At 40.0% G+C, this 17,081-nt stretch overlaps 1 protein-coding gene across 1 annotated transcript in view; it reads right to left on the bottom strand.

Annotated features, from left to right (window-relative positions):
• The window catches only part of LOC149318041 (cilia- and flagella-associated protein 337-like), a 183,011-nt gene that overhangs the window by 112,096 nt on the left and 53,834 nt on the right, over window positions 1–17,081 (bottom strand). Inside the window, exon 8 of the mRNA XM_089508904.1 lies at window positions 12,111–12,347. Coding sequence (XP_089365030.1) covers window positions 12,111–12,347 — 237 coding nt within the window. The remainder of the gene's footprint in view (window positions 1–12,110; window positions 12,348–17,081) is intronic.

Here is a 17,081-nt window from a genome sequence, read left to right as displayed (position 1 = left end):
CAGTATGGTTGAATGGGCAAAGAATATTGGTAGAAACATTAGACTAGAAGATTGGGAAAGAGCATGGGGCAAAGATTTAGAATTCACGGTGTGTGTGGATATTCGAGAAAACTATATAAAGATGCTGCATAGATGGTATCTCCCCCCAATCAGAATTGCCAAAATGTATAATACTAGAGAGACGGATTGTTGGAGGTGTGGTAAGCATTTGGGAACCTTCTATCACATGTGGTGGTCCTGTCCGGTAATACAAAAATTCTGGTTAGCGGTGTATAATTGTATAAAAAGTATGTACAATATAAATGTAAAACTAATTCCAGAAACGTATTTGTTAAACATTGTCACGGATACTGAGGTCAGAAAATACTTGAAGCCAGTACTCTACTTAATCACAACCGCAAGGATAGTAATCGCCAGAAATTGGAAAAACCAGGGAGAAATAGATGTAGAGGAATGGTTGATAAAAGCATTGGAAGTAGTAGAGATGGATATGATCACCACACGTTTAAAGGATACGGTTAAATTTGAGGAAAATTATGAAGACATTTGGTTACCCCTTTCCGAATATTGTAAGAAACGATGGACATGATCCGGAGCGCTCCAACAAATAGATGTGTATAACCTAAGGTGTAGTAATGATAGGATGAAAAGAGTGGCAGTCCCCCTTGAAGATAAATAAAAGAAGAGACGGTAATTCCCAGATGAGTTTGATATAATAGAATAAATAAGAAATAGAAATGAGCAGTGGACACCATAGTACCTACTAGATAAACAGTAAAGGAAAAAGAGAAATTCAAAGGGTGATGCGGTAAGGAAAGCGGATGTAAATCGAGGAATGAAATAAGAAACTCACAGCTGTATAGATATAGAAAGAAGAAATGTAAAAGGGAATAGAGGGATCCGAAACTGGAAGACTCTTTTATTTGTATGTTTTGTTTTGATGATTTGTTGACTAGTTTCTTTTTTTGCCTTTTTTGTTCCTTCTTTTTGCTCTTTTTTTTTCTTTTGTATTCTGTGTTATGTATTTTGCTTAAAGTAGCGTGTATATATGTATGTAAAGAGTATTTTAAATAATAAAAAAAAAAAATCACCACTTCAGGGTGTTTCTAGGTTGTGGCTCCCAAGGGTGAGACTGAAGGGCAAGTTTTAAGGAATTAGGAAGGTATTTGGCTGGGTTTAGCAAATTGGATGTGTCAAAAATGGCCCTGGGACTAGAGGTTCTCCAGCATTTGGCCTACACAGCTGAGAGGTTTATTCTTTGCCCATTCAATGGGACTTTATTTTGCATAGACATGAACATGCATACATTTGTCAGAGCAGTCATTTATCTTTAATCATAACAAGACTTCTGATCACATAATATTAAAAATATTATGATGATATTCTAAAATCAGGATACACAACTAAAGAGGGTTCAGGGATCCATTTCTCATCCCAGGGGCCTGTTATGACAGGCAAGAGACCTGGCAATGCACAAGAGTGAAGGACAAAAACCAAAACTTTAAGGGCCACACCTTGTTTTAATTCTTTTAATTCGAAGAGGTAGGGCTGTACAGTATTTATTGTAAAATTGCCACTCCTGGAGGAGTTCAAGTGTGTGTGTGTGTGTGTGCGTGCGTGCGTGCGTGCACGCATGGGGGGGAATATAACCCCTTGCCAAAAAAACATATTGGATGGGAATCATAAGGAGTCCTAAGAGCTTCATGCAGTCCATGATCCAACTTTGCCCAAGTTTGTTCTAAAAACATACTTTGGAAGAAGTACTCTGATAAACTGGTGTGCATGCAGATAACCTGATATGCCTCCATTTTTTAAAATAAAAAACCCACCAATCTCATACAACAGCAGCTAATGAAGTGAAATAAGCCTGCTGCCCTTCAACTTTGATAATTAAATGAATCTTCTTTGTGAAGTAGTGATATGGTGCATACTTATTGTATTAAATTAGCTGTGGACCTCTAAAGGCCTGAAAGCATAATTACAAATGGCTCCAAAGTAGAATTTTAATTGCAATCCAATGTGCTTTTAATACCAGAAGTATCACTAGCAGCCTGTTACAAACTCTCCTCCAAAGAACCTGGAATGATAACACCTGTCATTGCAAGGAGGTAGTAGAAAAGAAACCACAGGGGTCTCCCTCTTAGCAACACCTGAAAGGTAAAAAATCCAAAATTAACAACAAAGAACAGCCACCCTTGTATGGCTTCTTAGGCCCAGCAGGTGATTGTGATTGGTACTTTCTTTTTTAGATTTAATTTCTACCATTAGTCAACTGTACTTTTCTGATGTGAAGTTGAAGGCTTTGATGGCCACATCCATAGTTTTTTTGTGGGTTTTGTGACCGTGTTCGAGAAGAGTTTATTCCTGATGGCTGGCATCTTCAGAGAATGCTGGCATGGAAGATTATGGCTGTAGGACAGTCTTACACCATGTGTGTGGTACAGCAATGAGAATGTTGTCTAGTTCTGGGAAGATGCAGGTTCAAATCCTTATTCAGCCATGAACTTCACTGTGTGATACATTCCCTCTGTCTAGACAATTTAATGGGAGAGGTGGAGAGATCTACTTGTACAGTTCCAAGTTACTGGAAGGAAGGTCAGAAAAAAAATGGCAAGGAAAGGTAACAGCAACTCCTATGCATACTTATTAGTACAATTTTAATCTAGTCTAGTCAGCCTTCTGCATGTCTTTGGCATTCATCCTAAGAAGATAAAAGTGTCTAGGAGGACCCTGTATCTCTGCAGTGTGAAACATATAAGTGCAACTTTGGATGTAGCAATTATCTGTCTCCAAAGAGTAACATGATATTAGTATGTATACATTAATTCTCCATTATTCAGTCCTTTCTGCATTTGGACCTGGCTTGATCTTCCCCTCCCTATGACCAGATGTTCTCAACATGAGGCTGTCATCTAACCTAACCTTCATTTCCTCTTATTCATTTTCCCCTCACTGAGGTCTCCTTTTGGTATCTCCAGACTAACAAGAACATTAGTTCTCACATTGGGACCCTTCTTTCTTCTTTAATTTCACAATGGAATGAAACAATGGTTTACTTTTTTAACTGCTTGTACTGTAGGTTGATATTTTCTTTGATATATATATAAAATCAATCACATCTTTCACCCAGAGAGATCCCCTGGGGAGTGTTTGAAAATTGGAAGACAGAGAGTACCGGCAGAATAGTTTTTGTGTCCCCACCCAGCCACCCAGAAACAAAGCTACCATTGTTGTGAAAAGAAAAGAAACAAGGTAATTTTGTTTTGCTTTGTTTTAATCATGTTGCCTCCTTGCACAGCAACAAGAAAAAATGCCCTATGGATGAAAGTTTATGATAAATGATGCCCAAATGTGGTCTGTGAGTTGCAGACACCACAAAGTAGAAAAATATGGAGCAAAACAGCCAGCTATGCAACTTTCCGATCCTTTAAATTTTAAAGGCACTTTGTCACTTCCTCATGCCCAAAATGGCAGCTGTGATGACAGCCTGTGACCTTCCAGAGGAGCCAAAAATCAAGCAGTATATCCAGGGTAGTGTAGTGGTTTGACTACAGTTCTAGGATCAGGGTTTGATTCCAGCCATGAGAACTCACTAGGTGACCTTGGTCACATACTCTTGTCACATATTTTTGGCCCAAGAAAACCCCATTATAGGTTCACCTTAGGGTCAACATAAGTCAGAAACAACTTGAAGGCACACAACAACAACACATTCCTCTCGGCTCCATAGCATGACCGCATCTTTTTAAATCTGTCCTATTAACAACTACAGAGCAGTGTTGAGAATATAGGAGGTAGGGCTTAGCTCTATCAGCAGCATGGTATGGCACATTATTCCTGACAAGAGATGAACCCAAAATGGTTGATAAACTTCATTATCATCATCAACAACAATAACACCCTGTACTTCTCAGAGGACTGTATTAAATGGACACTAGCAAAATGCCTGAATGGTGAAATTAACTAGCTATTTGTAACTCGTTCCTTTTTGCAATAGCTCATGCAACAATACAAAATGTCATGTTATATTACTGTAGGGAAAGTTACATAACAATAGAAAGTAAACCAAAGGTAACTTCATTCCTTTTTATGTTTGTTACTTTAGTTACTTTTATAATTGCATGAAATGGTGGAGAAGAAATATATCATTGAAATGCTGGCCCATATTTTGGCTCACACTACTAAATGAAAAACATTGGTGGGGAGCAGGAACAAAATCTCATTATCTTACTTAGTTTTGAGAAACAGGAAAGCAAAATCCCCTTTTAAAAATTGCAATTAATGGTAACCAATTTCTTTTCAGCCTAAGAATATAATTGCAACTAATTCCTTTCTAAAAAAGTAACATTCCAAGCTTTGAACATGTCTGGCTGCCAAGTTCTGTAATAAATTGCGCTCCACACAACTATATACTATAAAAATCTAGTCTTTATGGTGCTGCAAGATTATGATTTTTTAAAATCTATTGTTCAATTAAAGTTCCTTACCCCTGGCTGGTGCTCTTGAAAACAGTGGGAGAAGTTTCCATGTGCTGGGCAACATGTCCAACATGGTGTTCTTACCCTTTTCCATATTTAGATTCCTTGGCTTACACTCTGAAAGTTTAAACACACTGCAATAGGTGGGTGTTGGAAAGGTTAGAAGGCAGGAATAGGGTACGTATCTCGATGTTGAAGATATTTTATCCATTATAGATATTTTGTGGACTTAGGTCCATTTATTAGTCAGAACTAAGATAGCAGGCTGTTTCTAGGCAGATACTGTCAATGGATGGTCAGAGGCTGGAGGTCCCCTCAATATTTTAGAAACCAGGAAGAGCTAGGATCAATGATACACCCAGTGCTGAGCAGAAGGCACATCTCTGAAAGACAAGAGCTATGAAGACATCAAGCACACTTTGTGCTGAGAGCCAATATACCCAAAGAGGGGCAGGTTCTGAAGAAGCAGGGAAGGCACAATGCTGTCAGGACCATGAATAGATCACTGGAAGAACAGTTAATCTTCCTGTTATTCCACAGTTCAAGTAACTAGAAGTTTCCCCTTCCTTTTCAAGGCTGAAACTATGAAAGCATGGTGAAAACTGCAGAGACTTCAGGTTACCTGCTGTCTGCCAACCAAGACCTTTGGTGTAACCCCTGGGCTCACATAATTGAAATTCTTTTTGTCTCCCAAATGAGCATTGCACCCCAAAAGCCTTCAGGAGTTGTGACTTTACCTATTTTGAACTATTTTAAGGGAGGCTCAAACAACATTTAAAAACGAAAACAAAACAGGATAGTGAAGAAAGACAATAGGAAAGCCAATCTCATTTGAGATGTGGTGCTGGATAAGAGTGCTGAGGATACCGTGGACATTCAAAAATACAAACAAATGGGCCCCAGAACAAACCAAGCTTGAACTTACCCTGGAAGCTAATTTGACTAAATTGAAACTGTCATACTTTGGCCACATCATGAGAAGGCACAATGTTAGAAAATACAGTGATGTTTGGGAAGGCAGAGGGCAGTAAAAAGGGAGGAAGACTACAAACCAGATGGCTAGACTCAATCAGGGAAACCACAGGCCTGAGCCTACAGGACCTGAGCAGAGAGGCAGAGGATAGTGAGGCTTGGAGATGTCTCATTCACAGGGTCATAGAATCATAGAATCATAGAATCATAGAATCATAGAGTTGGAAGAGACCGCAAGGGCCATCCAGTCCAACCCCCTGCCATGCAGGAAATCCAGATCAAAGCATCGCCAACAGATGGCCATCCAGCCTCCATTTGAAGACCTCCAAGGAGGGAGACTCCACTACACTCTGAGGAAGTGTGTTCCACTGTCGAACAGCCCTTACTGTCAGGAAATTCCTCCTAATGTTGAGGTGGAATCTCTTTTCCTGCAGCTTGCATCCATTGCTCCGGGTCCTAGTCTCTGGAGCAGCCATGAGTCAAGGCTGACCCAAAGGCAGCTAACAATAATTTAGAAATTTCACCCACAGAGGTCTAATGCCTCATCAAAGTATACATCCCAGGATGCAAAGCCAATGCTCAGAAAACAGAGCCAGTGTTAAAACAAGCAGAGTCCTGCCACAAAGTAAGGTAAGCCAACTGAAGAAGATCCAAAGCTAAAGTGAAATAACAGCCCAGGATCTAAAATGGGTTGGGTGGGCAAAGTGCAACTCTACAGATGTTGTTGAACTGCAAGTCCCAGCAGCCCTTCCAAAGCCAATGGTGAAGAATGTTTGGGGTTACAGTCCAGCAACATCTGAGGGGCTACTTGACTCTAGGGATGTAATTCTTCACTAACTTTCCTTTTGAAGGTAGCAATTAATAATTTCAGCATAATTTTTTTTTCATATCAAGAAAGTCTAAAAACACACATTTTTCAAAGACTATTTGCAATTCAGTACTCTGTGCAAAATTCACATGTGGAATTTTCTGTTCAGGAATTAATATTTCTGGATTAAAGTATTATTTTGCATGCAGAAAATACTGTTCCCCACACAGAAATTGCTGCTGCTTCTGTTGTTGTTTTTGCACAAAACAACCTAGTGCCAATTTTGTGCAGAATAATCCCAAACTCTGAAGATTCTTGTCAGGGTTTCTCAACACTAAAAAAAAACAAAACCCACCAACAACAACACCATGTTTTTCGAGCATTTTTAAAAATATTTTTGAATATTATTTCCATAACCACATGATTCCCATCTCTTTCTTATGCATAGTACTTCCAATACGATTACAGCCATACCTATTTGGAAATGATGCCTTGCTTTTTCTTTTTCCTTTACCTCTTTATCTCCCCCACTCCACTTGTTTCTGTCTGTACTGGCTGTGCACTCTCTTACTGCACAAGCAGCATACATAAATCACAGACACAAAAGTGAACATCCAACTGATTGTACATGATTTTAAAATGCATTACGTTTTTAGAATTTGAAAAGCAAATTTTAAAGTGACTAGCACAAACCTCTCTGAACCGTGCTGTTCACATTTGATGAGGATTGTTTACCATGTCTCCAAAGTTCATTCACTTACATTTTTAAAAAAATCTGAAAAGTTATAGAGGCGTTATTTTCCTGGTGTAATAGATAAGGACCCCAAACATTTAGATTTCAAATTTAGGATTTGAAGGAGGTCACATTAGATCAAAATTTTCCCAAATCATATCATGGCCCATTCTATATTGCTCAGTCAGTCTCCATAATGAATTGTCAGGCTCTTGTATATCCCTACTGAAGTTAACAAAGGCTGAGATTCAGTGGTTGAATGTGTACAGCATTTGACTGGCAAGACCTAAACTCAGTTTCCTACTCAAGCCATAGACCCCAGTGTTTGATCTTGGGCCGGCTGCATGCCATTTAACCTACCAGGCACACTTGTGCATATAGATTTAGATATAGTTTAACTGAAGTTATAATTCTGAACACCTTAGATATGAGAAAAAGAATTGTAATCAATGAAAGTTCATGCTGAAATAAAGCTCCTGGTCTGAATTCTATTGCTAGTCCTATCTAAAGTAGATCCATTGAGCCGATGAGATTTACCTATGGATTCAATCTATAGCATTCAACAGTTTATTGAATGGGTCTACTCTAGTTGAGACTAACCAACATAATTTTAGCCATTATTCTAAAAGGTAGCATAGTTCTCTTTGTTCTCTTAGTTCTCTTTGTTCTCATAGTTCTCTTCTCTGGAACAGCTTAGCAAAGTCCCCCACCCCCCAATTCCCCCCCTACATTATAAACTTGTTTTGCAGATGAAATGCAAAAAGGGGAAATGGCTGTGTTGATGTAATCTCCAAAACAAACAGTTGGAATAAAGATTAAGCAAATAAATTCTAGTGAATTTCATCTTCAAGATTCACATCCTTACAGACAATATGTTTCTTTGAGATGGCACAAACCCAAATGCTGTTATCAGCGGGGATTTAAGAGAAAATAACATCTTCTCTTGTAGTAGTTTATCAGCTGCAGCAAAATGGGACTGATACTCAGATTATATGCATATCTACTCAGAAGTAAATTCAGTGGCAGTTCCCATGGCAGTGAGGTAAGGAATGTATTCTGGGCATTAATCTCAAAGACAGAACAGTCCAGGGTTCTGAACTCATTTGGGGAATATAAAATATAAAATGGAATTAATCCACCATCCTCCTGACATGGAAGCCACTAGCTCTCACTGAGTAAGTCTTACTGACTTTATGAACTTTACTCCCATGTAAGTGAGTCAAAAGATGCAGCCTGTGTCAGTGATGAATGTTCAGCATATTTTATCTAGTTGGCTGGAAAATCTATGCTTTACTTGTACATAAGAAAGAAAACTTCTGCTTTATTTGTACACAACACATAAAAGATTACAGTGTTGTTGCTGTTGGGTGGGAGGGATAATGTTGATGATTACCAGTAGTTCTACATCTCACAGAGCATGCTACCACAATGCCTGCTTTATCCAAATCCCAATCTGGAGATTAAAAGATGCTGCTTTGTCACTGCTAAGGGAAAAAGAAGGGGGAAATCAATCACAGAGGCCTTTCCCTGTCTGTTCAGTGTAACTGTTCATTGAGATGCAGGTAGTGCTCTGATCGTAAGGGCTGCAGTCCTGTGAAGACAAACAGCACCCAACTTGCATACCAAGTGGCATTACATTTAACTGATTTGTTTTATTGCAAAATATATAACCACAATCCAGGGCCACCATACTGCGAGTCTCTTCAGGGAAAATGTGCCAGCAAAAATATGGATCTCAGCTCATTAAACCACATGCATATTTTACAACTCTCCTGACAGGCACAGAAAGGTGATTTCATAGGAAGACTTCAGAACCAGCTTTCATTTACAACTAGAAGCAAAATACTCATATTATTCTCATCCTTTTTTTTCATCGATATCAGTACAGATATTGTTCATGCTATCATTATTGTTGTTATAGCAATAGCAGCTTCATTATAACTTGTGTTTGAGCTTTTGCTATTAACTGTGACACAATGCAGAGTTGAAAGGTGCAATATCTACATGGGGAGGGATAGACATTCAGCATTAATTCAGCATTAATTCTGGGAGATAAAAGGTGCACCACACTGTTCAGTGTGGCTATCCACAATATTCAGAAGAGAAAAACAACTATCTCATGTGGCCAGTGCTTATGGGCCGTAACAAGAGTTGTCTGGCATTGCCTCTTGACCCTTCTTCTGGCATGCCCCAGTCTCAGGACAGAGTTGGATACACTACACAGCCTGTTTCCCCAAATAGGCCTGTTGTTCTCAGGTATGGTGGAGCATAGTACAGTCCGCCCTTGCCTTACGCGGAGGATCCATTCCAGACCCTGCCACGTAAGGCGAATTCCGCCTATGCTCGAGCCCCATTGGAAACAATGGGGCTCGGGTGTGGCGGCGCAGTGGTGGACGAGGCACCACAGGTGCATGCGCCCATTCATTTGAATGGGACGTGCCACTCCTTGCACCCTGTGCATGCCCTGTGGCTTGAGCACGTACGCTCAAGACTGCATAAAGTGCGCCCACGTATGATGTGGGCGCACTGTATAATACTGCCAGATTAGAAGTAAGATTCAACAGACAGTCCAAACAACTCCTGTATGTGGCAGGGGAGGGCACCATTTTGTCATTTGCTCACATAGCAAAATACTTGGACTGAAGGAAGCAGGATCACACACATTGACTCTAGAGTCTCCCACTCTAGTCTCTGTATGTTAATTTTTAGACTACCCAGTTTTCATGCAGTCACCCAAAATTTTAACAGAACCCCACTGCAAGAATGCATGCACACACACAAATACAAGCAAATAACAAAATTTCCCAATTAAATGAGAAAAAATAGGTTATGTATACGTCTGGGTGAATTTCCAGAGCCCACAGTAACGGACCTTTGAATAGCAATGAAATAAATAGATTTAAGATATTGGCTCTAAATGGGTTGCACCTCAGGAATACTAGGAACAATGTCTATGGTAGGAACATGGCAAGTCTGATTGTGAGGGCTTTCAGCTAAATCCTCGGAGAGTCAGAGATGATAACTCAAACATCAGTCCAAAGACAAGCTCTAAATCAGTGCTTCTCAATTATTTTCTGTCATGCCCCCCCTAGGAAGAAGAAAACATTTTGTGCCCCCCGCGCGACTGTAAATAGTATCATTTGTCTATAAAATTGGTCAAACGAGCCCCCCTTTATGGAGCCTCGCGCCCCCCCTGGGGAGCGCACCCCACTATTTGAGAAGTAGTGCTCTAAATAGAAGGATGTGAAATCTAAAGAGAAGCTAAGGGAGAGAATGGGATTCACAGAAAAACTGCAAATACATTAACAGATGAGAACAAACAAAGTGTCGGGGTCTCCCATATAGACTCCCTCTGCGATCTTAAAGTTAGCTTTGCTTTAGCTGTGTTTTAACTATGATAGTAGGGCATGCTAGAAGAGGACTATTATTGGGGGCTGGAGAAAGTAGATACTGCAAGATACTCTGAAAACCAAGGTCATTCAGCCAGGGAATGAAATGTGGACAGCTGGGAGGGGTACTGCTTGCAAGGGGCTTTACTAGTGAAAGTGATGGTGGAAAGCCAGTTCTGCCAAAAGGTGTCTTTCTGTGCTGATCTGCTGCAACAAACCCATTCTGGCTGATCCATGAAGGCCATTACACAAAGTTTCAAATGTCTACACAACAACACACAGAGATTGGGAAACTTGATAAACTGTCCTACTGCAGGAAGGTAAATATGACTTTATAGGTATAGGAGACTTGGTGGGATGACTCCCATAATTGAAATATTACAATTGGAGGTTATAACCTATTCAAAGGAATAGATGTGGCAAAATGGAGATGGAGTGACATTATATGTCAAAGGCATGTTCAGTTGTACAGAAGTCCATGAAAATGATCAGAGTAGACCAGCTGAAATGATTTGGGTACAAATAAATCGAGAAATAAATAAATACAACATTGTGGTAGGAGTTTACTAAGGGCCACCAAACCAAGTAGAGGTGGCAGATGGTGCTTTTGAAAAATAAATCTCAGAAATTTCAAAGGTGCAAAAATTAGTAGTTATGAAGGGCCTTAATTACCTACATATCTACTCAAATATTAAGTCTGCTACTTATAGACTCTCCAACAAATTCCTGATATTCCTATTTTAAAAGTTAGAGGAAGAAACAAGGAGATTGACAATCCTGGACTTGATCTTAACCAATAGGGAGGAGTTGATCACTGGAATTAAAGTAGTTGGTACCTTACAGGGAAGTGTTTGGGCAATGCTAGAATTCACAGTTGTGGGGCAGGGCAAATCAGAGTGTATTCAAACATATACATGTGTGCAGAGCATGTTCATGTTGGTACATGTGTGTATGCAGTCCTCAGCACCCTAGATGAGCCCCTCAAAACCCAAAAGATTGTGTACCCTACAATGGCAGGTGCCTGTGAATTCAGTATATCTTAGAATAATAGAGTCATACAGTTGGAAGGGGCTTCATGGGTCACTGAGTCCAGCCTCTTGCACAGTCTCCAGCTAATGAATCCAGAAATTCCAGCTAAAGTATCCCTAGCAGGTAACTGCCCATTGAATCTCCTTTTGAAGATGTACAAAGAAGGAGACCCTACCACCTCTCTAGACAATTGGTTCTATTGCTAAACCACTCTTACTGTCAAGAAGTTCCTTCTAGTGTTCAATCAAAATCTACCCTCCTGTAACTTAAAACCATCAGGCCTGGTCCTATCATCTGGGGCAGCAGAGAACAGGCCTGTCCCCTCCTCTCTACTCTCTGTGGCAGCCCTTGGGGAATTTAACGAATGCAACCATGTCACAAATCAGTCTTCTCTCACCAAGCTGAACATGCCACCTCCTTCAATCTTTCCTCCTATGTTTTGTTCTCCATACCTCTTATCATCCTTGCTGCCCTTCTCTGAACCTGCTCCAACTTTTCTATATCTTTCTTAAAATGAGGCATTCAGAAATGAATGCCGTACTCCAGATGAGGCCTGACCAGCACCGAATGCAATAATCACCTGTGCTTTGCTTTCACTTGTTGAAAAATCACATTCAAGAAATAAAGAATGAGAGATTCAAGCTGCTTCTCAGACAAATATGGGGGGAGGAGGGGATTTCTCTTCTTTTCTTTCTATTTACCTGCTTAAAAATAGAGTTGTAAAGAATGCAAGTCACTGCTTTCCTGTGACTTGTAACTTTCCTGTTGCCCGATTCCTGCTCCATTTCCAGCAACGTCAGCTGGTTGTTCAATGAGATGAAAAGATGTCCATGAGGTTCATCAAAGTAAAGCACAGAATGGAAGTCTATGCTTTTGGGGAAAGAACCAGCAATCCTTTGGACACAGAGTTGGTGCTGAATGTCCCAGATCCTTAATACCTGTACAAAGCAGAAGCGGGGGGGATTAGAACCAGCCTTTTAACAAACAGAGGCTGCAAAGATGGCATTTCATAAAATCAGAGCTTTAGTTCTTTTTGTTGTTGTTGTTGTTGTTGTTAATGTAGTTCTGTTGTTCTTTTTTGCTGTTGTCGCTGTTGTTAATGTAGTTCATATAAAGCCAACTAGAGACTGCCATTTCACAGTCTGTAAACACCCAGAGTGACACACAAGAGTAGGAACAAGACAGTATGGCAGACATCCTGTTGATAGCTTACAAATGTGTAAGTTTCCCTACAGAAATTATTAGACATTTTTGTCTGAGGCACAAGTCGGTATTTAGCTGAGGGCTGCAAAAGCAGAATTCCACATGTCATTGTGAGTGTGTTGCCATTGTGCATTTCACATGCAGATGTGCAGTGAGCATTGCAATTGTGTATTTCATATTTGTTTACACATTCAGATGAGTAGCTTTACAATTCACTAATGCACAGTTGTCACATAGCTCTGCAAATGAAAAGTTACATTTTGTCTCCTTGATATAGGTTGTCAGCTCATGTTAAGCTGCTGTCATTGGTTGGGGGCAGGTAGGCAAACATGTAGGAAGGTTTGAATAATAAATAAAATACATGGAAGAGGTTTATCTTGGCAACATCAGGGAACTGGCAAATTAGGATAGACTGTAGATCATGCTTGAAGATTTTCACAGATACGGTTTTTCCCTAAATCTGTGTACCTATTGTCCATGTCTTTGATAGCCAATACAAAGCAGTGTTAGAGGAGTACAAAAAATCATATTCCAAGCAGTGCGCTACTGACTGTTCTGGGCTGAAACGAGCTGCAATTCCAGATCTCTGCAAGACACTGGTACCAAAATATGACATACATCACTGTTGTAAGATAAATTTTGTGTGTTCATGTACCTTCAGATTGCTGATTGACTTATGGTGACCTCAGTCTGAAACACACAGGCCAAATGGTGTGGATTCTGGCTGCATTCAAGGTACAGCATTTAGATGATGCACATCCCAAATATGGCCAGAAGCTGCACTGATACCACACCATCCAGGAAGAACAGGACCAAAAAGGAGTGGATAGGATTCGCTTCTTCCGGCAGCCTGATTCAGGACTGCAGTGACAGCCTGGATTGGGGCCCACTTGCGGTTGCCATGGCCTCAATGTGATCGGTGCTGGCATGACCGTGCTCTGCTCTTTTGGGCCTCTCTGTTTGGGCCCTCATAACATAGGATTTTTTAGACAAGAAATACTCAGGGTCATTTTGCTAGTTCCATCCTCTGAATATAGCCTACAGCACCTGATATTTGTTGGCGGCCTCCAATGTAAGTACTAACAAGTGCTGACACTGCTTAGCTTCCAAGATCGGACAACATCTGGTGCCTTTGGGTATTTAGGCCCACAAGATAAGCTTTATTGGTGGTAAATATAGTAGGCAGTCTACAGCAGAGAAATTATTTCATTCCTTTCATACTATGGCAGAAATGGCAAGATGTTTCTGCAAGCTACCACTCATTGAAAATTGTCAACATTCTACTATGGGCAAGACTAGTTAAGCCACTCAGCTATTCTCTCTAAAGATTTGAGTTTGGACTTGGAACAAAAATGGACTTTTGGGATTTCTATAATGAAAAAGGCTGGAAGACAAAAGTGTTAAAGTAAATGGGTCCATTCATAAAATGTTTACACCTACTTCGGCCAATATGATTTTTTAAAAATTCAGAACATTGACAGAATGATACTTTTATTAGGACCAACCAGAAAGTGATAAAATTATTGGCAACTTTTGGCGCCACATGTAGACTACTTAGAAATCTCTCTATTTGCTACTTGAAAATACAATCGGCTGTCCGTATCCATGGATTTTGAAGCCATGGATTCATCCATCCATGGCTTGAAAATATTCTGCCCCAAATATTCCAAAAATCCAACCTTAATTTTGCCATTTTATATAAGGGGTGTCATTTTACCACAACATTTTATATAATGGGACTAGAAAATTTACTTTAGTATCCATGGGGGGTCCTGGAACTAAACTGGAGAGAATAGCAAGGGCTCACTGTAGTTTCCTAAAAATGTGGGCATGGCTGAATTTAGAACAAATAGCTCTTCTCGTCCTATACCGAGGCCTTAAGCAATGTTTCTACTTTCATAGAGGTATCAAACCACACTCCCCCCCCCCCCCCCACACACACACACATACTGGAAGCTTTTTCACTTGTTTGCTTCCATTTCTTGTTTTACATGGTATTGCATAGATAATATTCGATTTGGGTTGCCTGGCAGACTGCTCTAGCTGAGCAGAAGGCTTTTTTATGTAAATAGCTACCAACTTTGATACCCATCCATCCATCAAAGTGAAATCAATTCATGCTAATGCCAAGAAAGGCACAAGGCTGCTTGTAAAATAATGGCTGAGCAATGTTTCCACAGGGAAAGCAGTGTTAACTAACCTATTGAGAAGCTTAATGGTAGGTTAATAGAATCTTTTAAAATGGCTGAATTGGGCTATGTTCTTTCTGTTCTTTGGACATAAATCGGAATTTGCAAGCTCAGATTTGTATTGGAGACAACTAACAAGTGAACTGGAGGTTGAGTTGTCAGCTATTTCAGTTGCTCAGCTCCTGTGCATTTAACAGTATTATAATACAGAAAAATGCAACAGAGAACAATTTTCCTGGTACAAGCATTACTCTTACAGTGGGGTAGGGAGTATCAGAAATGCAGAGGCAGAGATACTACAAATGTGATTATTTTACTTCACCCTCAAGTGGCCATGCATCTTGTGGTCCCACTCAATAATTCTGCCATTCCATGCTTGATCACCCTCAAATTTCTGTGATTCCCTGTAGTGTTTTGTGGTGTGTATGCATTACATCATTATATCACATTTTCTGCTAGAGTTCTTATTCACTCCTTTGAAATGCCATTCCTAAGGTACTCTGGTCTGATAAGAGACAGAGGGATTGTGGTTTAAAGACAGGCACTTATGGCAAACCAACTGTAATTTGTTACCCTAAAAGGTAGGGGGATTGGGGGGGGGGGGGCTTTGCAAAATTTTGGGGAAATTATTGCTCAAAAGGAGGCCTGCAAGAGGCGGGTACCTTTGATGATCTTTTCATCTATGTACACCAGTTCTAACTGCAGAGAGACTCTGGTTTCAGTAAATAGAATGGTTTTACTTAGAAATGTATAAAAGTGCATGTAAACATACCAAACCAATTCAAGAAGCCATACAAGGCTATCAGAAAAGAAAGTGTTTAAACTTAGATAGAGAGGAATTGGAGAAGGTGAAAATTAAAGGGTGACCAGATGTCATAACCACAAAGGAGGACAAGGCACTGTAAAATGGAGGACATGGAAGAAAAACGTAGGACCTTGCCAAATAAAAGCTAAAAACATTCATACAAAGATAAATCCATGGATAATTACCAGTCCTGAAGATAGGTCCAAGAAAATGGAGAGTGGCTCAGACAGCAAGACAGAGTGAAGAAGACAAGCTGGGATCAGTTTTGACCAATTCCTATAGCTGGAAGGGGGAGTATGGGATATGTAGTCTAAAACCTTTCCAAGCTCTAATTCTCTCTTTTCCTCTACCCTGCTCTTTTCAGTGCACACTATAATGTGCTGATCTCAGTAAAGTTATTGAGTCCAGCCATTGTTAGACTGCAAATTCTAGCAGCTCCTAGCTGATGTAGCCAATGCTGAGGAATGGTGGGAGCTGAAAATGTCTAGGTAATCATGTGGCAAATTTCTCAGCTTGTACATAAAACAAATAAAGGGGCTGAGAAATCAACAATTAGTATGTTTAGCGAACCATGACAAATGATAATCACAATCTTAGTCATAAGTGGGGGGGGGGGGTTCTTCCCAAAATTATTATTATTATTATTATTATTATTATTATTATTATTATTAGCTTTATTTCTAAAGTGCCATAAATCTACACAGTGCTGTACAAGAAGCAACTGTATAAAAAGAGACCCACCCTTTTTATAGAAGGTGGTGAAGAAAGAGGCAAAATATACCTCTGGGTATAACTGAAGGTCCAAAAGGAATTTGTTCAGACATAGTTGCAAAATGCCAGGAAATACTTCTTTATTGTAAGAGCTATTTGACAGTGAAATGGACTCTCTCAGAGGTTGCTAGATGTCCCACCTTTGTAAGTCTTTAAACAGAGGTTGGATAGACATTTTTCATGAGGACTTTAGTTGTATATTCCTGCATGGCAGTGGGTTGGAGTAAATGGCCCTTGTGGTCCCTTCTAGTTCTAAGAGTCTATGATTCGATTCCCTCTGACTGACCCATCTGTTCTCTCCCTTGATGTAGCTCAGCAATCAGATTTTCAAATTAAGCCCCTGCCTGCCTTCCAATAACCAATCATAAAACAAAACATGCTATATGCAAGATATGCAGTTGAGGAAAATCTGGTATGGTATTATGGCAGACCTTTTCAACACTTGATAAAGCACTTTTTCAAAATCCATGCTAAACCAGAGGCTGATAAATGCAGAGGGTATAGGAACAATTTTCTGTCCCTGGGACCCTGCAGGGTCATGTGGAATGCAAAAAATGCCCACTACCACAAAAAAATGGAAGGGTCCAGAAGGCCATTTGTTTTTGAAAAGGCTTTTAAAAAAAAGAATTGCTTCCAAGAAAGGCAACTCTTGTTGTCAAGGGAGTATGTAAGGGCTGACAATGAGTGGGCCTGAGAGAAAAAGA

This window comes from Sceloporus occidentalis, unplaced genomic scaffold (assembly GCF_023333645.1).
Source record: "Sceloporus occidentalis isolate IW3139 unplaced genomic scaffold, rSceOcc1.0.p SCAF_2, whole genome shotgun sequence".
Lineage (NCBI taxonomy): Eukaryota > Metazoa > Chordata > Lepidosauria > Squamata > Phrynosomatidae > Sceloporus > Sceloporus occidentalis.
Note: the sequence above shows the minus strand (reverse complement) of the source record. Positions and strands in the feature narration are given on the sequence as shown.